The sequence below is a fragment of the Neolamprologus brichardi genome, chromosome 11 (genome assembly GCF_056152115.1).
Source record: "Neolamprologus brichardi isolate AB-2024 chromosome 11, ASM5615211v1, whole genome shotgun sequence".
Lineage (NCBI taxonomy): Eukaryota > Metazoa > Chordata > Actinopteri > Cichliformes > Cichlidae > Neolamprologus > Neolamprologus brichardi.
The window spans coordinates 21,738,480-21,752,909 of NC_142114.1; the positions used below are offsets into that span (position 1 = coordinate 21,738,480).

General features: G+C 39.3%; 1 protein-coding gene across 3 annotated transcripts in view; it reads right to left on the reverse strand.

Moving 5' to 3' along the window:
* Nucleotides 1-14,430, reverse strand: part of myom3 (myomesin 3) — a 69,740-nt gene that overhangs the window by 25,131 nt on the left and 30,179 nt on the right. For all 3 annotated transcript variants that reach the window (XM_087848340.1, XM_087848341.1, XM_087848342.1), the window contains 5 exons: nucleotides 11,956-12,097; nucleotides 9,765-9,964; nucleotides 7,628-7,681; nucleotides 4,048-4,175; nucleotides 85-268 (listed from right to left, as the gene is read on the reverse strand). In XM_087848340.1, coding sequence (XP_087704466.1) covers nucleotides 85-268; nucleotides 4,048-4,175; nucleotides 7,628-7,681; nucleotides 9,765-9,964; nucleotides 11,956-12,097 — 708 coding nt within the window. The remainder of the gene's footprint in view (nucleotides 1-84; nucleotides 269-4,047; nucleotides 4,176-7,627; nucleotides 7,682-9,764; nucleotides 9,965-11,955; nucleotides 12,098-14,430) is intronic.

The following is a 14,430-nucleotide window of genomic DNA, read 5'->3' on the forward strand; positions in this document are numbered from 1 at the left end:
TGACGGCACTCTTTAAAATCTAAGTGACCTTTACAAGAGGCAGAGTAATAAATGGCTACCGGTACATAACATATTTAATCTCACCTTGTGGCTTTCCGAGGGAGATCGGTGTGCTCGGCTCAGAGGGATCACTGACACCATACTTGTTGACTGAACGCACTCTGAAGTAGTACTGCTTGCCCTTCACCAGGTCAAATACTGGGAACCTGGGAGAGTTTACCACCATGTCCAGACTCACCATCTCCCAGCTGTTTTTTCCTGTCAGGGACTGAAACAGGTGGGGAATTAGATTAATTTCCAAAGTGCTGTCTATCTCAAGGACATCTTCATAATTCAGGATCCTTAAAATATGCAGGTGGATTCAATCCGCACAGTTTGGAGTGACAGACAGTGATACTTTGATTTAGAAAGGCAGAAATATGAAAAAAGGAACAATATGCCTGGATAAAGTTAAAAAGAAGACAGATGGGTAGGTATGCAAATTGTAGACCGCCAGTTTGTCATCTTGAATTTTTTTCCTTTTCATCTTTGTCAATTAGCCATCATCATGCAGTGTCTACATTATAGGCTACATTAACGTAGCTGTTGTCCTGCTCTGTATTGCCATCATTTCTTTCCCCAAGTCTTTGTTTAGAACCGGGTATGTTCCCAGAGATCAGTGATTATAAAGTGCTTGCTCAAGGGCGAATATGATATTTGAATGTTCTCTTCATTATATAAGAGGAAGTGAAGCTGTAGACTTTTAGTAATTTCAGATGCCTTTGACAGATTTGACAGTTTTATTACCTCAGTAACTTATAAAGCTTCAATAAAGATCTATTTCCTGTAGCAGTTTTTTTGATTATTGGAGCTAGAAGGTCAGTGTTCAGTGCCTGGGCTAATATTAGAGAGCCTGTAGGTCTTCTATTATTGTAAAGGCCAGGGGCTGTCCAAACACTCCAATATGTTGGAGAAAACTTTTTTGACATCACCGATAACGCCTCTGAAAAAAGATTTTTTTTTAAAGGTTGCTGGATTAGATGCATGACTAATTTTAAACCAAACAAAGCCTTTTAAATAACACATTCAGCCAACAACCAATCACTAGAAAAAATCTCTGCATGCAAGCAAAAAAAAAAAAAAAAAACCCTCCTGATGCCAGAATATGTGGCATGTAAGAGCAACATCAAGGTCTGCTTGTTTTTAATAAGATGGTAAAGTTTCAGTTAAACTGACAACACCGCAGTATATGTGGGTGTGTATTTCTTCTCCTTCTGTCTGTTTAATTAGTGCTGTTGTCAGCAGCCTGCTGTTAATTTGACTCACGTTCCAGCTCCGGACTTCCCAAACAAAACAAGCGGGAAGTACTGATGCAAGAACACTGATTCTTGTGTTCACTGGAAGTGAAGGTATTACTAATTACAACTGTGGTTAGCTGGATACGTGTAAATATTCACATATGAGAGAGAGCATTATATACACTTATAAGAAACTTGGATTGGAGCCCATTCGCCTTCAGAAGTACCTCAGGTCTTTGTGACTCGAATTCAACAAGGTACTGGAAAGATTCCTCAGAGATTTTGTCACGTTGCTGGGTCTGTTGAACCAGCATTTTAAGTTTTAGTTTATTTTGATGTTTATGTTTAAGTTTAAGTTCTTTAACTAAGTTCACTTGTTTATTAGATTCTCTCTGTGTTTTTCTACCCCTGTATTTAAGTTTCTTTCAACCTTTATGTGTTTCATGCTGTGTGTTTTATGTGTCAAGTTCGTATTGCTATGTCTGCGTCTCATGTTTCCTGTTTTATTTTGAAGGTCTGTGTCCTATGTCAGTGTGCTTCCTTTGTCTCGTTATGTCAGATTAGTGTCAGCTGTTTCCCCGTGTGTTTCCACATCCCCTAATCGCCCTTGTGTGTATTTAGTCTGTGTGCTTCTGTTCATTCATTGTCAGGTCATGTGTTGTCTTTTGTGCCATGTTTCCATGTTCCACGGTCCAGGTATCTTTGTATCCAAGTCAGGTTTCATGTTTTGGGTGTTTTATGTTTATCTTTAGTTTCCCCAGTTTAGGTTATTGTTTAGCTTCACGTCTGCCTTTTGTTTTGTAATGTTTTACCAGCCTCAATAAACGGCTCGCTTTCTGTCAACATTAAAGGTTTGTTCCACGTTCCCTGGTGTCTGCATTTTGGGTCCTCTTTGTAAATCCATACAGTGTGCTGCTGTATACTGTAACAGATTTTGATCCATATTGACGTGATAGCATCACACAGATGCTGCAGTTTATCAGCAACACATCCATCATCTACCACAATTCAAAGCACAGCCATTTAACTCACTGTAATATTAAAGAACCCAGTTTAGATGGCATGAGCATTGTGAAAATGTGTACACTGTGGTCATAGAGTGATAGACATGTGCTGTTAAGAAGCACCACGCCATGTGGTCTTCTGCTGATGTAGCCAATGCGCTTCAAGGTCTGACATATTGATTGTTCAGAGAAGCTCTTCTGCATAACTTGGTTATAGGGAATGGTTATTTGAGTTTCTGTTGCCTTGCTGTGAGTTTCAGCCAATGTCTTCTGACCACTGGCATCAACAGGATATTTCCACACAGAGAATTGCAACTTTCTAGACATTTTCTTTTTTTTTCTTCAGACCATTCTCTTTAAACAACTGGGCTGGTTTTGTGTGAAAATCCAAGTAGATTTGCACCTTATATAATAATTACAGCAGCCCATCTTGTGACAACAACTATTCCATGTTTAAAGTCACTTAAATTCCCTTTCTTCCCAATTCTGCGATTGCGAGCATCTAAATGCATTTAGGTGCTGCAATGTGATAAACGTAGATATATGAAGTTGAAAAGATTTACTTAACAGAGTAGCCAGGTGAGTTTTTTATCTAATTGTAATTTAAATGTAGATATATTTTAATGTCTTTTACCGTAGTAGGTGCGTGTTTGTTCAGAAATCTTAAAAGTGTGGATGTTTTCTGGATCATCGCTTCCTTAAGATGGAACTCTTAATCCAGCATCTACAGAGCAACATGAAACTTTTGTTGGAAACCTGAAGGTATGAAAATCACTGCTTATCAGGTCTGGATTGCTCTCTGTCGTCTGCTGAGGTTTTAAGTTGCTGATTACTGTGGTTGCCAGCTAGATGCAATCATTGTATTCTGTTTGGTACAGAGTAGGTAAAGTACATCAAGTCTATTGTTGCTAAAAACAACTGTATGCACGCTGCAGGCAACAATGATGCTATGTGACTCGAGACTGAACCAAAATACTAAAGCTGCAGTAAAATAGAAGCAATTAGCTGAAACATGATATACCGCTTCGTAAAGTGCAGAAGCTGCAGACTCTGGTGAAAATTCTGCTGGGTTTTCAACTTACACAGGCCCATTACATTTTTTTAATCTATAATTATGGAGTTAAGGAGCTTTGGCTCAAATGAATGTTTAACATTTTACTGCTGTCCATTTCCCACATATGCATATATTTTTAATTCAGAGGCAGGTTTTTTTTAAAATGAAATAAAAGCCAATGTGTAAAACTTCACAGAAGATAATCAGTCTCATTTCACAGATTTGTAAATTAAACTGTATAAGTTTATCTCAATTATCCAGCCATCTTAGAAATCTAAAATCGAATCATGATATATAATCTTTCAGTTTTTCTCCTCTTCTGGCATGAACAGTTATCATTGCGATTTTAGTTTGCAGTTCTTCAGACAACATATCACGTGACTGCAGATTAACTGTGACTCCCAGAGCAGGCCACTTTTTCAAATAGTGGATCAAAACAAATCAGCTTGATAATAAACCTCTAATATGTTATAGTGACCAGTTTCAAGTCGCTGTGAGGAGATTTTCTACTGGCTGCTACAAAGATTGGAGATTTTTCTCCAAGTTTAAATTATGCTCCGATGTGATTAATCTAAAAATGATTTTTAGTAGATGCACTAAAACTTCACTTATGAGCTCATAAGATGAAGGAAGTTTAACCTCGGGGGAGGCCTGCAGCCAATCAGAGTCTTCTGAGTTGTTGTAATATGAATATTTATGTGCCGTGACTGACCCGCTCCACGTAGAAGGTGAGCGGCTCCCTGCCTCTGGGTTCAGGCTCGGTCCAGCTCAGCACCACGTAGGTGTCGCTCACCTCGCAGGCGTGGACATTTGTGGGAGGAAAAGGAGCTTTGATTCGACCTAGAGAGCAAAGACAGGAGTAGGAAGCGGAGGATGACGAATGCAAAAGTTAGAACAAGGTCAATGAGAATGAAAATCCAAAAAAGTGTTGGCTGAGAAGCTGCGTTTGATTCTCTTTCTCTTAAAATGCTTTGCTGCTGAATGTGTGCACAGCACCTGGCTACCCCAGTTTCACCTAATTTTCTAATACCTAGGTATAGCAGATAACATGTAGTCAAATACTTTCAGTGACACTCCAAATGATTCAAGGACAATAGAAGTGTTCAGGTTTAGCCAGAAGTGTCCCATCTGTGTCTGAACGTTTGTATTCCTTGTAGAGTTTGTAGAGCTGCAGTGTGGATCAGAGAAGAGCTCCACAGCTGAAAGAGTAGTGAAGAGAGAGGGATGGTAGAGGCAGCAAACCTTTGTTAGTATACAGAGGAGTATCTGAGCAGCAGGACACACTGTGCTTTAAAAAAAAAAAAATTCATGTAGTGCTGCAGCGGTTACGGAAAAAACCATAAAGCCATGTAGTAAAATCTGCTGACGACGGACAAAAGCAATGATAAGCTCCTTAAACCCATTTTCAGGGAGGGGACTATTTTTAATGAATGCTGTGAAACTGTGAAGACATACACATATTTGTGTGGTATATGTGAAGAGAAATGAAAGTTTACTGAGAACACAGATATTATTAAGCAGGCTCATCGGTGGTTGTACGGGTTTTCTCAGCGGGGTAAACGAGAGAGTAATTATAACATATTTCACCTCCTCTATTTAATGCATGCTTGCATTTCTTTCGTTTGTTGCTCCAGAAAGACAAGAACAGGCTAAAAGAACAATTAACACCAGTTTTAAATTAATTATAAGAACCCAAAGATCCCTGATAGAGCTCTATAAAAAATAAACAAACAAACAAACAAGTACACAGTAAAAGCCAAGCCATCACTAATGACCCCACACATGTGCTTCATAATGAGCATAACAATGCCTCCAGGACTGAGTTTTAAAGCACAGGCTTGCACAACAAGCCAATAATACTTGGTAATCAAATGATCAAATATTGTCCATAAGAGGGATGTTAATCACAGTGATTTTTTGGTCTCTAAATGGTTTATGTACTTTGCAGCTTTACTGTTTTTGCATTTACATTTCTTTTGAACATTTAACTGTTGAATATGCTAATTTAAGGGAAAATGATTTGATTTTTGTGGCTCTTAGAGTGCTTGATCAAACTCTGTTTGAAGCCAAACAATATAGTCATTTTAATGCACTCTTTTTTTTAAACAACCAAGCAGTAGGAAAATTATGCTTAATGTGCAGCTAAAATGAGCATTTAGGGACAGTAAGGGGAACGCACCTGATTGGTGAAGTCAGTCACCTGACCTCAGTTCAAAAGAAGATGACTGCAGCACATCTTTAAATGTCAAACATAAAGTGTTTAGCATTTTATTATTTACATGTAATGATTCAACGTGGCAGACTGAAGTTTTCTCCCATACGGTGTGTATACTGTACACAAAAGGAAAGGAACAACAATACAAGTCTGGGAACTGTGGCGAAGATTTCTTCCTGTTAAAATGGAGTTTTTTCTTCCCACTGTCGCCAAGTGCATGCTCATTTGGGGGGGGTTCTCTGTAATATAAAGTTGTCTGAGGTAACCATTGTGACTTGATGGTATTTAAATAAAACTGAAATGAATTTCATAAAACTTACAACCTGACATCTGTGTCTGCTAAGTGAAACCAATGCCAACTTTAACTTTAATTTTTTTTCAGTGATCATCTGAGGTCATTAACATCAGATTCTCCACAAGCCTAGGAACTTTTAAAACTGCTCTTAAAACTCACCTCTTCTCATTGGCTTTTAGCAAGGTTTAACTTACTGTATTAACTTATTGTTTTATCAGTGAGGTGTTTTATGTACTTGTGTTTTATTGTATTTTATATTTGTATTTTATTGTACAGCACTTTGGTCAGCCTTGGTTGTTTTTAAATGTGCTTTATAAATAAACTTGACTTGACTTGACTTGACATTAAAATCATGGGCTCCTATAGTCTTTGCCCAGTGCTGATGAATATATGGCCTCAAACATAATGAATACAACATCGAGATGATTTTGTAAATCAGGGTCCCCAAGATGAAGATCAAGCCAAGATTAGCTTGGCAGTTCAACGGGATCGATTCAAAGTACTAATGAAGCCACTTATAAAAGTACACTGTCATTTTTATATTTTGCTTTTGTTGAAATTAATAAAAACTAGCCAGCTGTTTCTCTCAGTTTCCAGTTTTCCAATACACTATTTAAGCTTGTTACTGCATACTTTATCTACAACATATTTAACTTTAAATGCAACTCTAAATGTAAACTTACATAATACAGAAGAGTTTGAAACTAGAGCTTAAGACCATAAACTCAATAATAAGGAGGAGTTAGATGTCTTTTTTATTAACTACAAAAGTCACATCCTGTTTTGGTTGTGACTTTTTTTAGCTCACTTTTCTAATCTGGAGGCTAGCCTCCCCTTTTCAGAAAGCCAAAATAAGGGAGAAAGGTTCTTCTTTCATTGAACTTAGAGACCATAATTTAGTGGCTCTCAAACTTTTCATGCCATGCACTCCACCTTCAAAGGTCAAACAAAGGTCAGACCTCCAAACGTCACAATTTTTTAGAGATAATAAATAATAAAAAAGGGATCCAAGTTTAATTTTAGAGGAACAAAGGTCGGTGAGACAGCATTAGCAAACTACATACATCACATTCATTCGGCTTAGTTTCTCTCCAACCCTCCCACAGCTCTACAGCATATAACCTTTCAAATATTCTGATTCTTCATTCTACACACAACATACAATCTGGACAAGGGAGTGTCTGAAGTTATGTGTACTGCAACAGAGTCAGTCTGGATGGAGACTGATCTTAGAAGTTCAGGATGTTGCAGTGCTATCTCATTTGACTTCTGTTAAAAGCTGCACACATGCACTTCTTTGTTATACATGTATACACTCCTTCTGCTCTAAACCTCCCCTGGAGAACAGAATAAAGAGAGTATAAATGGACTCCCTGTGCTACATGTTTTAGATGGCTCCAAAAACACAAATTCCTCCTCCCGCTTTCCTTTTTATCTGTCCGTGGGTTACATTGCCAAGGTTATCAGCCCTCTTCACAGGCATTCACACTAGCTCGAGCCATTATGTGCATTTACCAGGACACCGCCAGGGATTGTTCATTCTTTTCAGTTCTGTAAATGGAGCAAATGCTCATTGCTACAGTCATACAATTACTGCAGCTCATTGTTAAATATAATATGAAGATGCATTAAGCCACAAACCCCGAGGGATCCTGCAGGCATAAAGGAGGCACCATGCGTGCCGGTAAAACATGGATGCTGTTTTAAATCTATGGGGAAAATGTTCAAGTGGCTTGTTTTTCTGACAAAATTATGCACTGAAATAAAAATAAAGCTTCTCACCTTCCAGTTCATCTTTTGTGATTGTAATGGTCCTTCCCCTGTCCACTGTAACCACTGAGAAAGGAGAACCAAACAGACAGATACAGGTTGAAAATAGAGAGGATAGAAAGGAACGTGGTACCAGGGTAATGAAGTTATATATGAGCTTACGATAACAGTATTATTGTATTAATGTTAGAGGAGCAGCCACTGATAAGAAAGTCTGACTCAGAGAGACACAAAGAAGTGAGCTAGACCGACATGGGAGGATGGAGAGCAGGCCGGAGGCAAGTCAGCCTTCTGTCTGTCCTTCATCTGTGTTTAATGATCCACAGCATCTAACCAGAGTCCATCTGTCCTCCCAGTTACACACAGGCACGCACACACTCCACGATCCACATCGCATCTTATTAATTGCTCCCATCATTCCAACATTATACCGTTGACCAAACAGAAAAGCTTTAAAATACGTAATCTTTTAGGAACTAATGTGTTCTACCCCACAATGTAATTAAGAAGCTGTCAGAGAAACAACCGCCAAAGCCCGCGGCTCTACAAAGTGAGATCTAAATCTGCACACCTACATCTGTTCTCTCTGGTAGTGCTGATTTCCTTGCAGGTGTAACATGGCAACTGAGGCAGATGAGGTGAATAAACAGTAGGAACGAACTGATAACACATTGTTGATGCTCTCTGTAGTCATTTGTGGATGCAGATGAGTGACAAATTAAAGGAAAAGCCTGAATAAATAAGTGGGGATACATAGTGCACGCAGATGCTTCCATGAAAAGGCGCAGGGGTCGCTCAGTGGCTTGATGTGTTCGAAAATAATGTAAATCATATGCTGCGATCACAGTCAGCAACAACCCAACAGCTGCATAAGATTTTGAGCCCGACTTCAGACAGAATTGCCCAATGATTAAGCTGCATTTCTATCTTTTTTCTGCCATTAGGTCCACTCTAACTAACTACAAGCGAGAGGGAACTTATTATGGAGACCACCATATCTACCCGAATCCAAAGGTATTTTAAGTTGTTGTCCATGGGGCAGGCTGCTAGCTATGTAAAGTACCCCTTGACAGTGGTAAACCCACCCATGGTGCTGATTTGGTAGGCATTTGTTCTCCAATAGCACTTATGGAGCAACTGCATTTGCAAACCACAGTGCTTGATGAAAAAGTCTGCTATGTTTAGTGGAGGAATTTAAACTTTCTTTGACTCTGGCTCTCAAAAGACCATAAATTGAAATATGTAGAAAAGTGCTGAAACTTCAAGGATCTTTTCTAAGGAGCAGGAGTCTGTTCATGTGGAGCTATGAGTCAACAGCTCTTGTTTGAAATGTACTATATAAATAAAGGTGACCTAACATTAGTCTGAATGAAGGAAATAATGATACACTGGCACCTTTTCACTCTGGCACACGCCATGTTTTCCTCTCATTACCCACAATGCAGCTTGAAAGCCAACAGTTTAGTCACAGATTTAAGTCAGTAAAGTCCAGATGAAAATCTCAAGGTATGAGAAGAAATTCTTCTTCCTTCTGACTCTATAATCTTAAATTTGTGGTTTTCAAAGTAGACCAACTTTCTCTAGAGCCAGAAAAGCATCTTTATGCATCTTTTGTCAGACATCCAAAAGTTCTACCAAAGAAAAACACTTTGATGTGTCATGCAAGTTCCCCCATTTTTACAAACCACATGAAGTACATGAACCTGACAGCTAACTGATAGGACAGTTTTGGTGCCTGTGATCTTACATCAACAAGGCTGCCCAAGAGAGAAAATGACATCTTAGAGATTGGGAACATTTCTTTATTTATTCATCTTCTTTTATGAACAATTAATTAATTATGATTAAGGAATAAATACAACTGCATCGCAAAGCCTGATTCAGTAATTTAAGCAATTTCAGGAGAGTGTTTTTTCCACTTGCTAATTGATCGGGGAAAGTTCCTCCACTAAAGCACTCATGCATATTTGTTGTGCATAATTTGGCATTATTTATGATATCAGACGCCAACAAGACAAAGCTCTTGAGGTATTCTGCTGGTCAGGTTTAAATTTCACTCCACAAATAAATCAGACGATGCAGGAAAAATCAGCAATGTTAACACATTTTACAGCTTTTTATATGTCAGTGTTGATGTTTAATGTGTTACCCATAGTCCTGGTGTGTTCCAGAGGGTCTGCAGTGAGGATGGGCTTTGTGGCTTTGGAGGGGCGCCCTGCACCGGCCTGGTTCACACTACGTACTCTGAACTGGTACAGAGTTCCTTCCTTCAGCCCGAACACTGGGTAATGGCAAATCTTTTGAACATCCACATTGCAGCGCACCCACTCACCCTGGCCGAGGTCACATCTGAAAAGGAGACACGGTGCAAGGGAGAAGTCAGTCCTGAAAATACAGTAATAAAGAAAAAAAAATTGTACAAGAAAAACAAAGAACTAACCCATTGTGTTTGAACAACACTAGGTGCAGTCTGCGGGGTACAATATTATAACACCAATTCTGAAACACTTTATCCCACACAACAGCCAGTACGTACGCCACAGAAGAGTATAATTGTGACCAGAGAGCATCGCAAAAATAACAGGGCTCCAAAAACAGAACAAAAATGTTTTTTAAGTACAAGTCCAGGCTCAAATTGCACGACATCAATGACAAACTGTTGCCACTTTTCTAACCAGACGGGGGGGGGGGGGGGGGGGGGGGGTTGCTAGGGAACTGGGAAGTATCCTACACTTTGTTTCGTTGTTCAGTAACCAGTAGCGTTTAGAGCTGTGTTTTGTGACTAAAGAAGAAAATAGACAAACGAACATGAAATGCACAAATGCAAATATATGAGCACACGTGTTCAGGTGATCCTGACTGATTGATTTTGGTGATAGCTCCAGCAGCTGATCTCCTCAGAGAGCCTTTGAGTCTGCTGTTAACACACAGTTGAGGGTTGATAATTACCATGTATACCATCCATCTCATTAGGAATCTGCCAACTTAATATGTCCAATTCAAATTCCTCAGCAGCGGAAGCACACAGAAGGGTTAGCAGTGTAGGCTTACTGTTGGTCACATGTTGACTTGCAGCACAGGAAATCACTGTGAGTTCAATCTAAAATAAGCATTTTAATGAATGCCAAACCAACGTGAGCTCACTGTAGGAGATCTAATCTCTGTGCTGGATATTTCTGGCAATGAAAACCTGAAATCTTTTCATCAATACTTTTCTTTCGTTGTTTTACTGAATTCAAACATGCACACAGTCCGAAAAGGTAGTGTAGTCAGACTAATTGTCTCACAGTTGATCAGTTGATTAAGTGCCCGTTGAAATGACACAATCAGCTGTCATTTTAATTAATACTTAAATGACATGATAAATCACCAACCAAGCAATGACTTAATGAAGGAACTTAATGTAAAAATCAATATGAACACAATGAAAAAAACAAAACAAAAACAGTTTCAAGGTTAAAAAAAGAAAGAAAAAGAAACCCTGACATTGCATTTGCAATATGTAAAAAAACATGAAAGTGACTCGATGCCATGATTTGCTGTGCGGCCAAATGCAGGACTCACAGACAATGAAGGAGTGAAATAAAGAAGGCAGCTTTATTTTGGCTGTAAATGACTCTTCATACAAAAAACAAAGCCTTAAAGCGAGGAACTAGAAATACGAACTGAAATCAAAACACTAAGACACTGGGAAGCTAAGGAACTAAACTGGGAAACAGCTGAAAAAACTACAAGGCGCATGGAGGAAAAACACACAGAGTAGTGAAGATACAACGTGACAGCACACTTGCTCAGTGTGTGAGAGGACTACAATACACAGGTTGAAAACCGGGAGGATGGAAACGGGTGGAAACACAGCTGGGACTAAACAGACGTAACGAGAAGCAAAACTCCAAACACTGAACACAGGACACAAGACTATCAAAATAAAACAGGAACCACACGACAGTCACAAGTGCACGGACTTGATACTGAACAGAGGGAAAACGGAGCACATGAAAACAGAACTAAACCTACACTGGACATGAAGGGCACAGGAACAAAACCCGAGAACTAGAAATCAAGAAATACTGCAGAACTTAGAGCGCTAGAAATACAAAACAGAAACCAAAACACTAACAGTGAAAGTGAAAATCTAGAAATCCAAAAATACACAAAGAAGCACATTTCTATGTCAACAGGATAAACACCTGCTCAGTGGACTGTTGATTTGCCAACACTGTCAGCTAGTTTTCAAAGGTCTGAAATAATCTTTCAGTGTCAGCTTTCACTTTGTTTTTTACCTGATTCATTTGAACCCAACGGAATATTTGAAGTAAGCGGTACATCGCGATTCTCACCGTTCCACATAATATCCCTGCACAGGTGAAGCTCCATCAGCGCTGGGCGGCTGCCAAGTCAGGAAAACGTAGTCCTTGTTCACGTCAGACACCTGCACTGCGAGAGGAGACGCGGGACCGCCCACCACTGCAGCTGATGCATCTATGGATGTCAGCAGAGAGTCAGTTAGCGAGAAGAAAAACAGCATAGAAATATTCAGCCCCCAGCTATGTACTAATAACTGAACTGAATTTGTGTAGTTCTAATGAAGGCTGAATGAACCAGTAAACAAGTCAAACAGGAGCAATTTGTCCCAGCTGACAGAGAAGTTTGTGATGTGCTGCTTTTTTCACATTACTTGGAATATATTTATTGGATTTCCAGTTTAGCACTCAACTAAATCGTTTACTGTGGAAACACAGGGTTTGTTTTTCCAACAAACAAAGTAGGAGAAAGATAGTGAGCCAAAGGAGGAGGAGATGTGTAAAAGCAAGGGGAAAAGGAATTGGAAAGTTTAATTATAGGATCTATAGCAATCTAGTTCATGCAATTGATTCAAACATATAAGCCTGAAAGTAAAAAAAATGGCCACCAATCCTGGGTTTCTTAAGTTTTCATGTCTGCAAGATTTTCAGAAAACTTGACCTCTGACCTTGAGATCAAGATCACTGAGATTCCTGTCCAAGATTTTTAGTAGATGCACCTATGGCATCAATTTGAAAATCCTACATTGTGTCAGTCTCAAATGATCATGTTCACAAAGTTGGGCATTCATGCCACCCGGTGACAACAATATCAAAAATGAGTTTTGCTTTGTTGACCTGCTATTGTGTGTTTCTCCTAATGACCAAAGGATTATCAATGATTTTAAAGTAATCAATAGTTGCCACTCCACATGTTAAGTTACTCCAGGAGATATTCTATATAAAATAAATTCTGTGCGCTCAAATTGGAAAGATTAAAAAAAAAACCAGCGTCTCAAGTACCTGATGTTCTTTGATCCAGTTTTTTTTATCCAAACCACTTAAAAGAACATGTGAACAAATGTAATTCTTCCATTTCAGAGCCATTAGTGACAGTTAAGTTATGGTTTATTAGAAAATAGACAAAGAAGGAATCATTGCTAAAAGACGGGGTGGTAGAGAACGTACAGGTACAAATAAGACCTTCCATGAGCTCTAACTTGTTTTGACCAGCCACCTATCCCACATGGTGATCTCCCTGGAAAGTTTACCTAAAATGCCCCTTTTGAAGTCTTCTCCAGCAAATGATCAGAAAACAGATCAAAGTTCTCCGGTAGCAGTCGTTGTTTCTGATGATCTACATCACAGAGCCTGCATTAGTGAAGTTTTGCTACTTAAACTTGATATATCCCACGATACTGATGCTCAAAGCTGGTTATGGAAAAAGCTGTTCTGAACACAAACAAGACTTTGGCTTTAGATTTTGATATTATAACAGATCAAGTGTGTTTTAATCTCTGAAATTTCAAATCTCCTGCCGTCTCAAATTTGACACACACACACACACACACACACTCGTTTTCATATCTTAGTGAGGACATTTATCTGTCAGCATCTGACATAATGCTTTCCCTCGCCGCTTACCGCAACCCTAACCATGAAGCCCTTACCCAGGGGTGTCGAACTCCAGGCCTTGAGGGCGGGTGTCCTACAGGTTTTAGATCTCATCCTGGGTCAACACACCTGAATCAAATGATTAATTCATTGTCAGGCCTCTGAAGAACTTTAAGACATGTTGAGGAGGTCATTTAGCAATTTAAACCAGCTGTATTGGATCAAGGACACATCTAAAAACTGCAGGACACTGGCCCTCGATGCCTGGAGTTTGACACCCGTAATTGTAACCTTGACACCAAAACCCCATTTTGACCCTCAAAAATGCCTTCAAACTCGTGGGGACGGGAATTTTGTCCCCATAAGTGACTGCTGGTCCCCGCAACTAATTTCTGTCCTCACAAAGATGCCTAAACATGTACACACACACACACACACACACACACACACACACACACACACACACAGACATAGCGAAAAGGACAAAAAAGAATTGAAGAAATAATTCAAAGCAGACTTGAATAACATAGAGTGACATGTTTGCAAACCTTTTCTTGATGCTGAGAAAAGATTGGTTTTTTTTAACAAAAGGCTTAAGTCAACATTTAAATAGGAAACATAACTCGTTCCTTTTTAAATGCGCATCCACCAGCCACCCTCCTTCCCATCCTTCATTTCTTATTTGTTTTTTATTGCAAACCCCCCCCACCCCCCCCCCACCCCATTTGTAATGCTAATATGACGGCTGAATGATGGAAAAAACACACATTTAGAGACCTTCCCTGATTCCAAAATTAGTACCTACAGCTCTGGTGAAAAAAACGAGCTCCCAAACAAAACAGAGAGCGAGTGAGCCAAGTAGAGATTTTAAAAGGGGCATTGCAGAGAGATTTACCTTGCATTAAGTGTCCGTATACG